General features: G+C 38.7%; 1 protein-coding gene across 5 annotated transcripts; it reads left to right on the forward strand.

Moving 5' to 3' along the window:
* Positions 1-5,168: 5,168 nt before the first annotated feature.
* On the forward strand, positions 5,169-14,079 carry pex12 (peroxisomal biogenesis factor 12). 5 transcript variants are annotated; one of them, XM_081609646.1, is made up of 4 exons: positions 5,173-5,322; positions 9,321-9,448; positions 9,527-10,062; positions 11,452-14,079. In XM_081609646.1, the coding sequence occupies exons 2-4, from the start codon at positions 9,326-9,328 to the stop codon at positions 11,840-11,842; spliced, it is 1,050 nt and encodes a 349-aa protein (XP_081465772.1). In that variant the 5' UTR covers positions 5,173-5,322; positions 9,321-9,325; the 3' UTR covers positions 11,843-14,079. The 5 variants fall into 5 exon arrangements, with proteins under 5 accessions (XP_017161853.1, XP_081465772.1, XP_008413238.1 ...); XM_017306364.2 differs by having other exon boundaries at positions 5,169-5,322; positions 9,321-10,062; XM_008415016.3 differs by lacking the exon at positions 5,173-5,322 and adding an exon at positions 5,329-6,297 and having other exon boundaries at positions 9,321-10,062.
* The last annotated feature ends 447 nt before the right edge of the window (positions 14,080-14,526 follow it).

Here is a 14,526-nt window from a genome sequence, read left to right on the forward strand (position 1 = left end):
CACCCTGTATCCATAGTCTCGTCCTCCAAACTTCCCCCACTACTACTTCTGATCCACTCTGATCCACTCACAACCCGGATTATGCCAATACCACCACCCAGCGAAGCTAGCGTTCAGTCCGTCCGTCTTCCGTATCGTCCCTCGGGTTTCGACGACCACCTACTCCAAGCCTACTCAGTGTCGATGAAGTCTCCTCAACATCCTATGACGGAAGTTACAATGGCAGTGTTATTTTAAAGCTGTGTGATGTTAAAACAACACTCACACTCTTTCTTTAACACTACACCTGAGATTTTAACACTGGCATTTTTACTTGTATATGTCGTCTAGTGAAAGAGGCATTCCCTGATTTTGAGAAAAATGCGAGTGAGTATGAAAATGTCCCGTTTCAGGAGCTACAGATCAAGTGCCACGAGAGTGGGGTGAAGACGTTTCAGGAGGTTTTGAGGTTGCAGCACCAGCAGAGCGAGCTCGTCAGGCTGCTCGTTTAATATCACCAGTATTGCCAGGTGCTGCAGCACAAGATGTAAACGCATCTTCTGTAAATACTGTTTCCAGCGACAAGCGTATCTTAAAATTGCCATACAGGACCTCACTAGTACTGTAAAGCAGTGGTCCACAACCCCCGGTCCGTCGACCGGTACCGGTCCGTCGACTAATTGGTACCGGGCCGCGCAAGAAATAGTGAAATATTTCCGTTTTATGTATTATTTGAGTCTGGAGGATCTTTTATTTTGAAAATCCTTTAACCAGATTTTCTCGGTTACTTGCGCGCCAACACTGAGCCCAGAAGCAGCAAAATGAGTAAGAAACAGATCAGATGTCTTTGGAAAGTTTCTTTGCAAAGGGGAGAAGGCCCAGAGAAGAGACAAGAGAATGGATTTATCCTGGACCGGTAGGTGAGTCCCACATTACAAGCCGCTCTGCGTAACATGCGGCGAACGGCTGCTAATGAGGCAATGAAGCTTCAAGCTGCTTCACCACGTAGAGACCAAGCAGGCTGTGGATATAAGCAACACTTGGGGTGTCGTTGTCTCCCCATCTGGTTGCAGAGAAACAAGCTCAGGGCTCCCGTTAGTCAGTATCGTGAGTTAAAATTTTCATGAAAGTAAAATGTTAATTTTTGTGGTGCTTCTGTATCTTATTTTGAAGGGATATATAAACGTTACCATAACGACCACAGTCAGAGCGTTTGGGCTGCGGTCGTGAGTCTTAAGTCTGGTTTAGACGGAAAGATTTAAGAATTGTCGGCCGATTCTCCAAACCTCTGTGACCACAGAGCTGATAAAAGTCAAACAGGTTCGATCGGTTCGTGTCTCCAAGGCAGGAGCAACACGAACCGATTCCAGTCACGAACATCCCAATTCCAGAGGATAATCCAGTAAAACCCTCAACATAGCGGGAATTTAGAATAACCAACACGGATGACGATGTAGAAGCAATAATGATAGTTTGTGGAGGCATTTTAAGAGATAAAAGACGTAACAAAAAGAAAAGGCGGTGGATAAAAGATGACGGGAGCAGCCACTCTATTTGCTGCACTATGATATATATATATATCATATCTGGGGTTTCAGGGGGGTCGGCTAATATAAGCTACTTTCGGGGAAACACGGGGGTATTGTCGCCTCCCTCTCATCTAGCTGCGCGCCGCCTCCTGCCCACATCCGCACCGTCCCCCTCTCCATACGTCACCACGCCGTCCCCTTGTCACTGCCGCCTCCTGCTTAAAATACGGTAATACAATACCGTTCAGGTTGTTAATAAATGTTAATTTCATGGTTAAAACAAAAAATTCGACAATTTTTTTCCAATAAGACATACCCCGAAAGTAAGACATAGTGGGGCTTTTGGGGATAAAAAGAAAGTAAGACACTCTTACTTTCGGGGAAACACAGTATATATATATATATATATATATATATATATATATATATATATATATATATATATATATATATATATATATAATATACAGACACACACACACCTATAAATACAAACAAACACTCTTTTTCTCTCTCTCTCTCTCTCACACACACACAGTTGCTTATGGTCCTAGAATTATTTTTACCTCCTTACATGTCAGGCACATGATGTTGCCTTCTCAAAAAATGAGCTACCAAACAAATATTGATGCTTAAGAATAAGCTTTATGTTGACAAAACACAATATCAGCTTTAGTAAACAAATAAGGAACTAAAAATTTTCTTTATGTTGTTATTTGACCATTTTGATTTTTATATTTACAGATCGCATGTGACAGATGCAACTGGTGGTACCATCAAGGCTGTGTTAAATTCCCACCAACCGACACAGACTACTGCTGTGCAATGAGCATATAGATGTTATGTTGGCACCAACATTCTTTAATTAATACAGGTCCGTTCATTTGTAGTTTTAATTTTTAATATAAGTAATTGGTTTTATAAAAAGGTTGCTGTTATGAATATTCTTTTGTTGAATTTAAAAAGTGATGTCATATTTATGTAAGACCAAAATAAAAATTATTTGTACATGCTATACATTTGTCAAGGTTGCATATCAGATTTACTTCCTTCAGTATCTTTGCAATAGTGATAATAAAGAAATAACTTTTTCTACATAACCAGAATAGTTCCATAAACTGCTGGTATAAGTTTTAAATCAGTAGGATAATATTTGAGGAGAATAGAGAGCGGATGCATATAGTGGCAGGCTGAAAATCCATATTGCCCAGAAATGCATCCCTATGCTAAATTGAAGAATTAAAGAGTTAAGAGTGAAATAACTTTTTCTACATAATCAGAGTAGTTCCAAGAACTGCTGGTATAAGTTTTAAATCACTATAATAATATTTGAGGAGAATAGAGAGGGCATGCATATTTTGGCAGGCTCAAAATCCATATTGCCAAAAAATGCATTCCTGTGCTAATTGGGGGAAATAAAGAGCTGAAAGGATTTCACCCTTTCTACGTCAGCAGCGCTTCGCTTTCACAGACGGTCGGGACTTAGTCCAACTTTTAGCGTCACTTGGAAGGAAAGCTTAAAGAAAGGTAAGATCTGTGGACGTGATGCTAGCAAAGCTAGCTGTACAGAGACACATGTTGCATCTGCGATGAAAAAAGTTGTCACTCATGCGCTGAATTATTGTGTGGAGGTGTTGACTGAGGTGTCGCATATATGGGACAACACTGCGACCAAAGTCTGCATTGATATGACATTCAGGAGCAATCCGATTTTTCTGGATGGATCTTTACTGATTACATTCATTTCAGCTCTAAGTATTTAATATCTAGTTTTTTTATGGGAATGTGGATCTTTCAGATCAATTTGGGAAGCAATTTCGATAGGCAAAAGTTCATTTTTTTTGTGTCACATAGCGCGGGGTGCTGGTCTTGACTTGGTCTTGGGTAGGTGGTCTTGACTACAACTCAGCTACTGGCTCCTTGGCTGCCTGTCCTCTCCCACCCACCTTCTTTCCATCCCCTTTCTGTTGGATTTCTTTAAAAATAAATGCCACTAGTGGCAAAAAAGTGAAGTTCATGTTATGTTAGGACAGGAGATGAGATGTTTCCATCCCTGAAATTATGATGCATAGAATCACATATCTAAGTCTAAACTATGTTACAGAGTAAACAATAAAAACATGCTTTATCTGTGGCATTGTTAATTAAAATGGCACATTTCTAATGTATTAAAATGAAATACAATCGGTTCACTTAATGATATTAGCGATTAGGTAATCCATTCAGCAAGTACTTTTACTTTTAATACTTAAGTATTTTTAAAAGCCAGTACTTTTTTACTTTTACTCAAGTACAAATGTTAATGTGGTAGTTTTACTTTTACTTGAGTACATTTTTGTCTGTGTATTTGTACTTTTACTTAAGTACATTTTTTCAGTATTTTCTCCACCACTGCAAAAGACAAAGCAGAGAATTTCAAACCATTTGCAGAGAACGTATACAACAGACACAGACTGAAAAAATGTTGACTCGTATGTGTCAATAAAGGTGTAAAAACTGTATTTATTTCAAGTAATTTGCAAAATAAAAGCCACCGTTTTAGGGATTACATGGTTAAGAAACGTGATAATGTTACAAATATCTTTAAAATTTTGTCTTCGGTCATATTTCAGTCCGTTTTCTCGTCAATATGCGAGAGCTTAGAGTAGTGATGGGCAAATGAAGCCTCATGAAGCAATGAAGCTTTCCAGCCCTTTGCTTTGCAAAAAGGTTCATTACTAGATGCTTCATTCATTGCTCACTAGTGACACCTGCTGGTGAAACTGTACCAGCCTTGTCACTCAGTTGGATCATTCTTCCAAAAATTACTAAATGCAATGTTGTCACAAAGTTTTCATCAAACTCATATTTAGTAACAGGAAAATCAATTAAACCATATTTAATTGTCATGTTTTAATTATTAAAATGATTTGCAGCCAATCTAATCCTGGGTTATGTTGAACGTCAGTGGTTGTGTTGGGTTTTCTTTTATGTCAGACTGATTTAACAAAAAAGACATTTGATGTTTTAGTGTCTTGGGAGTGCAGTGCCTGTTGAGGTGTTCACTTTTTCTTGAATTTATAATTGGCTAGATGTTGAATTTTAGTTCTGCAACACCATTAAATCTATTTCTGCTGTGAAAGACTGATATATCTTTGCTAATCAAACTACAAATAATAGTGGAACTTTGCAGAAGGTGAGAAATTGGGAGGTGGAGGGGTTAATTATAATTTAAGAAGAATTTTATTGTGAGCGATCATCTCAAAGTATTCTCAGATGCCAGAGATTTTCCTCTTGCTGACTCCATTTCAGACAATCAATCAAGTTTACTTGTGTAGCACATTTCAGCAACAATGGAGTTCAAAGACATTTACATCATAAAATAACAAAAATATAAAGTTATAAAAAACAACATATTCTACAATTGAGAAAAGCAGTAACAAACATTACATTTTGATGAGTGCCATCATCAACAATACACATCAAATATGTTAGTTATTGTTCATTTTATTTTGGCCACTGAAGACAAATATTCTCCTCTGATGCGAGACCAAAAGGACAACAACCCGATGCAGCACGGCTCATCGCGCTTTTATTTTGAAAACCGACAGGCAAAATGAAGCAGTCACGTGACCCATGCAATGCCAGGCCTCGTTTGTTGCCAGTCACGTGGTTTTCAGCAAGACGACACAAGCCTCGAAGCGGGGCTTCATCGGACACGCCCCCTTTTTACTCCTTAAAACCTCGAAGCCTGGATTCAGATGGTCCATCACTAGCTTAGAGCGATGCGCGCTCCCGCGACGGGATGCAATTTTGAGCAGGCATGTGTTTCTGGGTAGGAACATCAGCTGTTGTCGTGTTTTAGTGGTTAAAACGGCGCTCTTAGAACTCAGTGACCGCTGGTACGAGTTTAGTTAGCAGCGCCATCGTCTGTTCCCCTTTTTGGACCAGTTTATTTTATTGTCTACAAAAATAAATAATATAATTCACTTGCTGCCAACATTTTGGAGGTAATATTGTTTAACAGGTTTGCCAGACAAACTTTAACTGTAAGAATATTGTCAGATTACCAAGGTGCACAGCTTTGCTTCTGCAGCCCAGTGAAGTCTTAAAGTGAAAACGAAATAATGTGGCTTCCATTAAATGAGCAATGAATTAGTTTGCATGATATTATAACTGTTTATTTATGTTTGCAGAGCATCTCGGTCAACATAAGACTGAAAAGGCGTAAAGTGATCGTCATTACTCTAACAATGCTGGGTGGTAGTACAAATTCTGACTGTTTAGTACAGTCTCCTTTGAAGTGGGGTATATTTTAGGGACCTTTTAATGTATTCTTCAATATTCCTTCATACCATTATGGTTTGAAGAGCTCTTGGAGAAAGTAGAGACATTTTCACATGTTTATTTACGTTTGTCGCGTTTTGATCAGGAAACGACAAAGCCACCTAATTTTTTTTTACAAACATCTGCGATGAGGACCCCGTTTGACTGTCACTAGTTAACCTTAATGTGGCTCGTTCTGTTTTTAATTTGATTTCCCTTCTTCAACAGCTTGCAAACTGTTTCCAAGTAGAGAACACACGTACAAATACTGTAGATATGGCTCATAGTCTGTTGGTGGTATCTGACAGTAATGTAGGAACGTTTATTATTATAATTTCGGCTTGTCTGTTTAGATCTCACCAACAACAACATTAGCTGTTAACTTTATATCACTTAGATGAGATTTTATTACAGTACAACTTATCGACATTACTTGATATTCCTTTCTATTTGGACACGTAAACACCACAAGCAACATCATCAGGTATGTGAGTTAAATTTTATTAAATATGATGACAACCACCTCATTGTTTAGCGACAGTTAGCGACGGTAGTAAGTCGCTAAACAATGCGACATTTACTATTTACCTTTTGCTTACCTGTAATGTTAGCAACTCGCATAACAGGTACTTGAGAGTCAATTCCAATGTTTTTTCTGATCAGTGTTGGTTACAAAAAGCAGAAACTATCCACTTAGGTTTACATTGCGGCTATTTATGAGTTAGAATTAATGTATTCTGGTGAACCTGAACGTGAATGGGATTGTGTTGTTCATTGATCTGGTTATGCTCAAATGCGGTGTTTTCGAAGCGCAATGAATGCTGTTCTTTAGAAAATTGTTTTGAAACATAATTTTCACATGCAACATTAAACATTTGCGTCAAATGGGATTTATAGTTAAGTTTTGCAAACGTTTTTTTTCACGCAAGTAGCATTTTTAAACGGGCATCGACACAGCCACCTACAATTTGGAAACATCTGCGGTGCGCATAGGTTTCAACCAGTTGATTTAGCCACCAGTTGATCGATAACACCGGCAGTAATTTCTCTACTGTGAGCTGGAGCTACAGGAAAAGCTCAGCGAAGAAGAATCTGTGTGCTGTGTGAAGAAGTGGTGTCAGCTGTAACTTTGGTCAGTAAGGATTTTTGGTTGCAAACTATAAAGTAACTCAACCCTGGAGAACGAAACACCATGTTGGCGTCCTTATTGTGAGGTCTCACGCACCTCGAGCTCTTGACAAATCACCGCGTGATACTGATGTAGTATGAAGACACGTTAGTGACGCCGTTCTGCTGCTTACAGGAACAACATCAGCAAGGTGGGTTTTTGTGGCTGACTCAGACAGCTTTCTGTTTTCTATTTTAAATAGATGATTGGAGACAACCTCACAGCTGAAGAGTTCAACTAAGCTGTACGTGCTCCACTACGTTACGAATGTAGTGGAATTGTTAAATATTCAGACACTTGCTAAATTTAAATTGATTTTATTGCAGACTCAAAGTCTATGGTAATTTTACAGTCTCGTAATTTAAAAAATCAATAATAAATATAAAAGTACATTTTAAAAGTACATAAGAGACCCCTTGCCATTCAGGGGGCAATCATAAAAACGTTTCCAAAAAACAAATGAGTATCTTACTGCCCTATATTTAACTTTAGTCAACAACAGGATAATACTGTACACTGCTGTTGCTAGTCTGAAGGAACTGAGTGAGGATGGGCAGGGGAGAAGTGCTCAGCTTGTACACTGCAGTACCCAGGAGGAGCGGGCTGGGGGGTTCCATTTAGTAAAATGGTAAAAGTAGATATCAAAATCAAGTGTCACAGTAAAATAAGAAAAAATCTTCATTGGCATTACCAAACCAAACCAACTTTATTTATAAAGCACTTTAAAACGACCACAGCTGATACAAAGTACATTAAAACACAACATAATAAAAAAAATAAAAACTTACAGTTTCAAAACAAACAAACATACAATTTAAAACTAGATCCCGCTGGTGTTGAAAGCCAAGTAAAATAAATGGGTTTTAAGACGAACTTTAAAAATGGATAGTGAAGCGGCCTCTCTGACCTGCAAAGGCAAGTCGTTCCATAACTTTGGGCCAATGACAGAGAAGCCCTGACCCCTCTGAGCTTCCTCCTGGATCTCGGTACCTCCAAGAGCAGCTGATCTGCTGACCTGAGTGACTGATAAGGTATGTAGGGGTGAAGAAGCTCAGAGAGGTAAGCCGGGGCAAGATTATGTAGTGATTTAAAAACAAACATAATAATTTTAAAATGAATCCTAAAATATACAGGCAGCTAGTGACCCCTGCCCCTGGACAGGGGTCACATGTTCCCTCTTTCGAGTTCCTGTCAAAAGTCGTGCAGCAGCATCTGAACCAGCTGCAGACGTGAGAGCAGCGACTGACTGACTCCCAGATAAAGTGCGTTACAGTAATCCAATCGAGTTGAAATAAAAGTGTGGATCACTGTTTCAAAATGCTGCCTGGAAAGAAAAGATTTCACTGACGCCAATCGCCTTAAATGATAAAAGCTGGACTTAACCACTGTTCTGATTTGGCTGTCCAGTTTAAAATCACCTTAAAACCAAGATCTGTAATAACAGGTTTAAAATAAACCTCCAAGTGTCCCAGGTCAACAGAGGAGGACTCACAGGAGCCACTGGGTCCAAACACCATCACCTCTGTTTTCTTTTCATTAAAATTTAAAAAGTTCAAGGCCAACCAAGATTTAATATCACCTAGACATGCCAGGAGGTGTTGGATGGAATGGACAGCAAGGAAACTTGTCTCACAGTTGCTGAATATTTGAGGTTTGAACTCTTCTTGCCATCACAGTAATCTTCAGTTTGTTCCATATTGGTAAAATGAAAAGATTACTTTTAATTTTTACTCAACTATACAGAGGACTATACATTTACTTATATTTAGCCAAGTGTTTTAACAGATGAGTTACATATGGAAAAAAAATTCTGGCCTTATTTTATATCTCATTGCTACAAATAAATATCAGAAAACTGTTCATAGATGAAGACTATGATCACAAGACTATGATGACACACACACACACATATATATATATATATATATATATATATATATATATATAATATATATATAATATATATATATATATATATATACAGTATTCAGTCTGCAACAGAATGCTGTAAAACAGAAACTGCTCAGTCCCGTTAAGTTCAGGACTAAATCTGATTGAAATTTTGTGTTTGAGGCCCTAAAGGAACTCTGTCTGCAAACCTCCATGAACCAAAAGAACAATGCAGAGGAAACTGGCTCAGATTTCCTCCACAACGTGTGAAACACTGAAGTTGTGAAGTTGCACAGAAAGCCAGTTCTTTGTTTTCACCACGACTGAACATGGGTCCATATGCAAACAGAAGGCATCATTTTTGGGGGACTAGTGGGTATAGAAATAACTTCTGTTTAATTCTTAGACATTTTGCCAGATAAATGAGGTGACAGATTTGTCTCTTGCAGAAGGCATGGCGGAGGCTGGAGCCCACCTGACCTCCACGGTTGTTAATGAGCAGCCATCCATCTTTGAAGTGCTGGCCCAGGAGTCTCTGATGGAGGCTGTCAGACCTGCTCTGAGACATGCAGTCAAGGTGAGGCTTCCTGTTGGTAGATACCAGGCCATACGAAGCTTTCATTTTCTTCTTGCCCTGCTGCTCCAACTGTCTCAGGTTCTGGCTGAATCCAACCCGTCCCACTTTGGAGTCATTTGGAAATGCTTTGATGAGCTTTACCTGCTGCTGGATGTCCTCCTGCAGAACCACTTCCTGTCCCAGTGCAGCGCCTCCTTCTCTGAGAACTTCTATGGACTCAAGAGGGTTTCAGGTGGGCGGCGCCTTCCTGCTCACCTGGGCCTGCACAAGAGTTCCCACTGGTGGTCCCTGCTGCTCTTGTGCATGGTGCCATACCTGCGGGCCAAGCTGGAGGTGATGCTGGCCCGGCAGAGAGAGGAGGAAGACTTCTCCATCAGGCTGCCACAGACCAGGAAGCAGAGGTTGTACCGAACGGCGGTGGCAGCATACCCGTATGTCAGCTCAGCCTGGCAGTCCTGGATCTTCTGCCAGCAATTGCTTTTTGTTTTCGGAGTCAGCAGGACACACAGTCCCCTGCTGTGGCTGGCCAATGTCAGACTGGCACGGATCACCACACAAGACCTCAGAGATTCACAGTGGAAAACCAGCTGCAGTCCCAGGCCGGCCAATGGGAGGTTGGTGAACTCTTCAGGGTTTTCAGGATTAGGGCTGGCTATTATGGAGATTGAATTTTATTTTAATATTTTGAGGTACAGTTGTGATAACAATAAAAATTATGATAAACTAGGTCTCTGTATGCCTGGCACTCTATGGCACAGCATTCATAGCACTAAAAACACAAACACTGGAAGAACATTCCCATTTTAACCAGTCTTCCTCAGGACACTACCTACTGAAAGAAGTGTGATGTATATCACTAAATTGCTTTTAATCATATAAATCTACTGATATTTATTTAAGTCCTTTGGAAGAAACAGAGGAGAAAGTAGTAAAACATAACACTTATCCTAATACTGTCAGTTTTCTTTTCTATTTAACATTTTCAATTGAAATCTATTGAGAAACAGTAAATCAAAACTCTTTTATAATACACCACAAATGATAATACAATAAACGCACAGAGGGAAAGGGCATGTATGCAGCTGGCAGAAGAAGGAAATTTTTCATACAACAAATACAAGCTTGGAAAAAAGTCAGAATACAGAAATTTACAGAGGGATTCCTTCACATTCTGGGAATGAGCTGAACCATTAAACAAGTATCATTGTTTGAAGAAGGATAGCAAATGTTTTTTTATTTACAGAAAAAGGGTGCACTGCACTCAGTTTTTGCAGATTTTAGGTTAGAACCCTGACCTGTAACATATAACGGTATCAGACCAGAGTAAGTAATTTTTACGAGAACAAAGTCACAATATTAGCAGAAGAAAGTCGTATACTTACTACAAAAACTTGTTTAAATGAAAGCAAACTTTGACACTTAGGATGTTGACGTGAGCGGCTCTTTTCATGGTTCTTTCTTCTAAACAGACTCAGTCGTTGGCTCAATTGATTCAAAGTCCTGCTACTTTAAATAATCTGATGCTAATGTGTTAAAAGATTAAGTATGTCCTTATTTGTAAAACTGATACCACTGTAAAATTTTGACAAGATGCTTAGCATTCCTCACTATAATTTATTATTGTGTAGGAGTCATCATAAAATTACTGCTTCATTTTACTAAATTAATTTCTTTTCTTTAGTTTGGCCCTAATTCTCGGTCATAGGCATATCTTAGATAAAGTGATGGTGTACTGGAAACCCTGGAAATGGACCAAAGTAGCATCAGTTTCAGTGCAAAACAAACATGTTCTGCTGCTTCAGGGCCGTTTGTGAGGAAAAGGTCACGTTTTTATATCATTGGTACCCGAGGAAACGGAGCTTCAGGAATTTCTTTAGCACTTATTTGTATTAGTTATAAAAAAAGATCCTGCTTCAAGATTTGCTGATGAATGCAACTTGAACATAATGTGTATATCTGAGTGGAGAACAGAGAAGCATCATGCTGTTTTCCTGTGGTTGCAGACTGATGCAGAGAGCATGGTGGCTCATGTCTCGGGCAGCGCAGGGTGTGGCCGTCTCCCTCTCCACCTCCCTGTCTCTGGGCGTCTTCTTCCTGCAGTTCCTGGAGTGGTGGTATTCCTCTGAAAACCAGAGCACAGTTAAAACCATCACTTCCCTGCCTGCACCTCCTCCCCCGCTCCATCTGCAGGAAGATGTCCAACCAGCAGCAGACGAGAAGAACTGCCCGCTGTGCCGAAAGCTCCGGGCCAACTCCACGGTGCTGTCCACATCTGGCTTTGTCTTCTGTTACCGCTGCATTTACACTTATGTGAAGGCTAATCACTGCTGCCCACTCACTGGATTCCCCACAGAACTGCAACACCTCATCAAGATCTATGAGTGTGAGAGCTAAAAGTTCTCTGGAGGTCATTTCAGATGTTTCCCATCTTTGGGAAAAATATGACCTTACTGTTTGCTGCATTCCTGTGCAACAGCTCTTTGTGAAGAGTGAAAATGTTATTTTACTTTAGTGTGCAAAAGTTGATTTTAAAGTTGATAAATTCTGATCTAATTCAGATTTTAATGGCTTACACTCAGTCTTTCTATTTATTAAGTTGGTAAAAAATACCATACATAATAGTGCTGCTAATAAAACCTTTCCCGCCTCAGCTTCTATTTAGACCTCAGAAGAGTAATAGAACACATCAAAATTAAGTTGATAGGCGTTAAAAAAAGTATGTAGTATGTAGTTTTTAACAATTACGGTAATTTAGTTTATTTATACAGCACCAATTCACAGCCAATGTGAATTGTTATAACTTTTTTTATCCCCTTAAATGTCATCACCAAAAAACACTGGCAAGTCAAGCCATATCAGTTGGTGCATAATTTACTGAAATCTTTTTTTAACTTGACTTAAAATAATATTTACATTGTGAATTAACTTTAGTTTTGGCATATAATTAAATGGCCAGTCTAAATCACAAACTTAAAACAAGTTATTTTTATCATATACCTTTTGTCTCTTGTCAGTGAGCAGTGTTGCTTGTCACTGGAGGAGGCGTTAGAGCTGCTGCTGACTGACTCATCTGTTAAGAGTGGTCAAAAGTACAGGGACAAGTTAAATATATGGTAATTATTTTTCCTTCACTGATTAAATGTTGGTGAAATGGAGGCCAACAGTATTCTGAGGCTAAGCTATACTAAATGGTTGATAATCCCACACATTTTTTGTGGGTGCGGAATAGAAAGCTGCTTTGGACCACTCTTATTTTCTGTAGATATAGCATAAATTTGAAATGTTTTCTTCTCTGACTAGAAGGGAAGAAAATTGATGTCAGAGTTCCTGGTGAATTTCTTGTAACATTTGGTCTGGAAAGTCACAATATTCACAGCTTTTTTTAAGAAGGACGTTTTAGTTCTATTAGTCTATTTTTCACAAGTCTGGAGCAGGCTAGCTACACAGGATGATCTGTGTAGTGTCACCGCTTTTGTGAAACCGAATCGACACAAGATACCCAAAATATCATGGTTTAATCCGCTATCCTGGTTTTGCAAAACAGCTGGATAAGAAGACAATTGATTGTCTGTTGTTTGGACTTAGTTTGGTCCCTTTAGAAGGATGGTCCTGTTATGGTATTGAGGCCTCAGCCTGACCCCAGAAAAAGGAATTTCACATTAAATGACGGCGTGAATCACAGTCTGTCTGCATGGAGAAACACACAGGCCTGATTTTGATCAAAAACGTAGAAGTATGAGATAGTCTCTAACATTAATCAAAGCTGGGCTGGATGGTGCAGATTGGGAACAGCTACTGAGAGGAGCAAACATGCCTGGACCTAAATATTTAAGTAATACTTAGAAAACAAATATTAGGGTTTAAGTTTGGAAAAATAAATATTTAGTTTGGAAATTAAATATATACATTTTAACTAAATGCTTACTTAGTTTACTATTTAGTTCCAAAATAAATACTAAGTTTTTTTGCTCAGACTTGACATTTGGGAACTAAATATTTAGTCTAACTAGTTTGTGAACTCAATATTTAGTGTGAATTAAATATTTAGTTTGGAAGCCAAAATATTGCTGTAAACGTTTTACTGTGTAACTTTACAAACTGCACCCCATAGAAACATGAACACAGTTATACTTTTGCAAATTAGGTTTATTGAAATGAAGTTACACCAAACCTAACAGACCAAAGTTTTAGAGAATGTTAGAGATTACAGAACTCGTGCTGCTAAGTTCTGAAATGGTGACAAACATAACTCCTGTAAAATGAATCAAACCGTCAGCTGTTGGTGTTTTCATTTGAACAGGCAGCCCGTTTCTGATCATGATGGTCCACTCAGTCATCCTTTACTTTTCTCACTAAGGTGTTTCTGTTCCAGTATCAGGGAATGACAGTAGACATTACAGGAAGTTTATCAAAAGCTTCCAGTCATGAAACAAAGTTCAGAGCCTGGAGAAGCAGGATGTGACTAAAATTCTCCAACATGCATTATTGTCCCACCGCAATACTGAAAACCTATGACATAACTGGTAGATTCATCAACCAATAACAGGCTCTTATCACTGACAGACTGCTTTGCATAAATCTTTAAATAAAACCAATATATTTTGTACATAAAATTAAAGTATGTTTTGGAAGTCCCATGTGATTTTGTTTGCCGACGAGTACAAATGATGCACTTCTAGACTAGAAATGCATCCAACAATGACCTGATGGCTTTAGGCAACAGACTAAGGTTAGATATATGTGACCGTGATGGCATAGCGGAGACATTGTACGTAGAGACATTTTAGCAGTTGAAAATATTCAGAGGTCATAAATATGAGGGAAAATTTACAACTTTTGAAATGAAGTAGTTTATTTTAGGAAATTTCTGAGAATCTAAACAAATAGTTGTCAAAAATTGTAATGTTGAAGCTCAAATTTAGTTTTTAGAAATTTCTGAGATCAGTCTCTAAATTTCTGGCGTTTTTGGTGGAAATTTACTCCACCGGCAACCCCAATATGCCACCATATGAACCTCTTTATAACCTGTTACATTCAATAACATCCACAAAAGAATCTTCAGCACATTTTCCCTCTTT

This window comes from Poecilia reticulata, chromosome 8, assembly GCF_904066995.2.
Source record: "Poecilia reticulata chromosome 8, P_reticulata-male-v2, whole genome shotgun sequence".
In the NCBI taxonomy this organism is placed as follows: Eukaryota; Metazoa; Chordata; class Actinopteri; order Cyprinodontiformes; family Poeciliidae; genus Poecilia; species Poecilia reticulata.

Coding starts and splice junctions, on each gene's coding strand:
- pex12 (XM_081609647.1), top strand. CDS start 9,201: ATGGGTCCATATGCAAACAGAAGGCATCATTTTTGGGGGACTA. Junction 9,244..9,320: donor GCATCATTTTTGGGGGACTA/GTGGGTATAGAA, acceptor TGTCTCTTGCAG/AAGGCATGGCGGAGGCTGGA. Junction 10,063..11,451: donor CCCAGGCCGGCCAATGGGAG/GTTGGTGAACTC, acceptor CTGTGGTTGCAG/ACTGATGCAGAGAGCATGGT.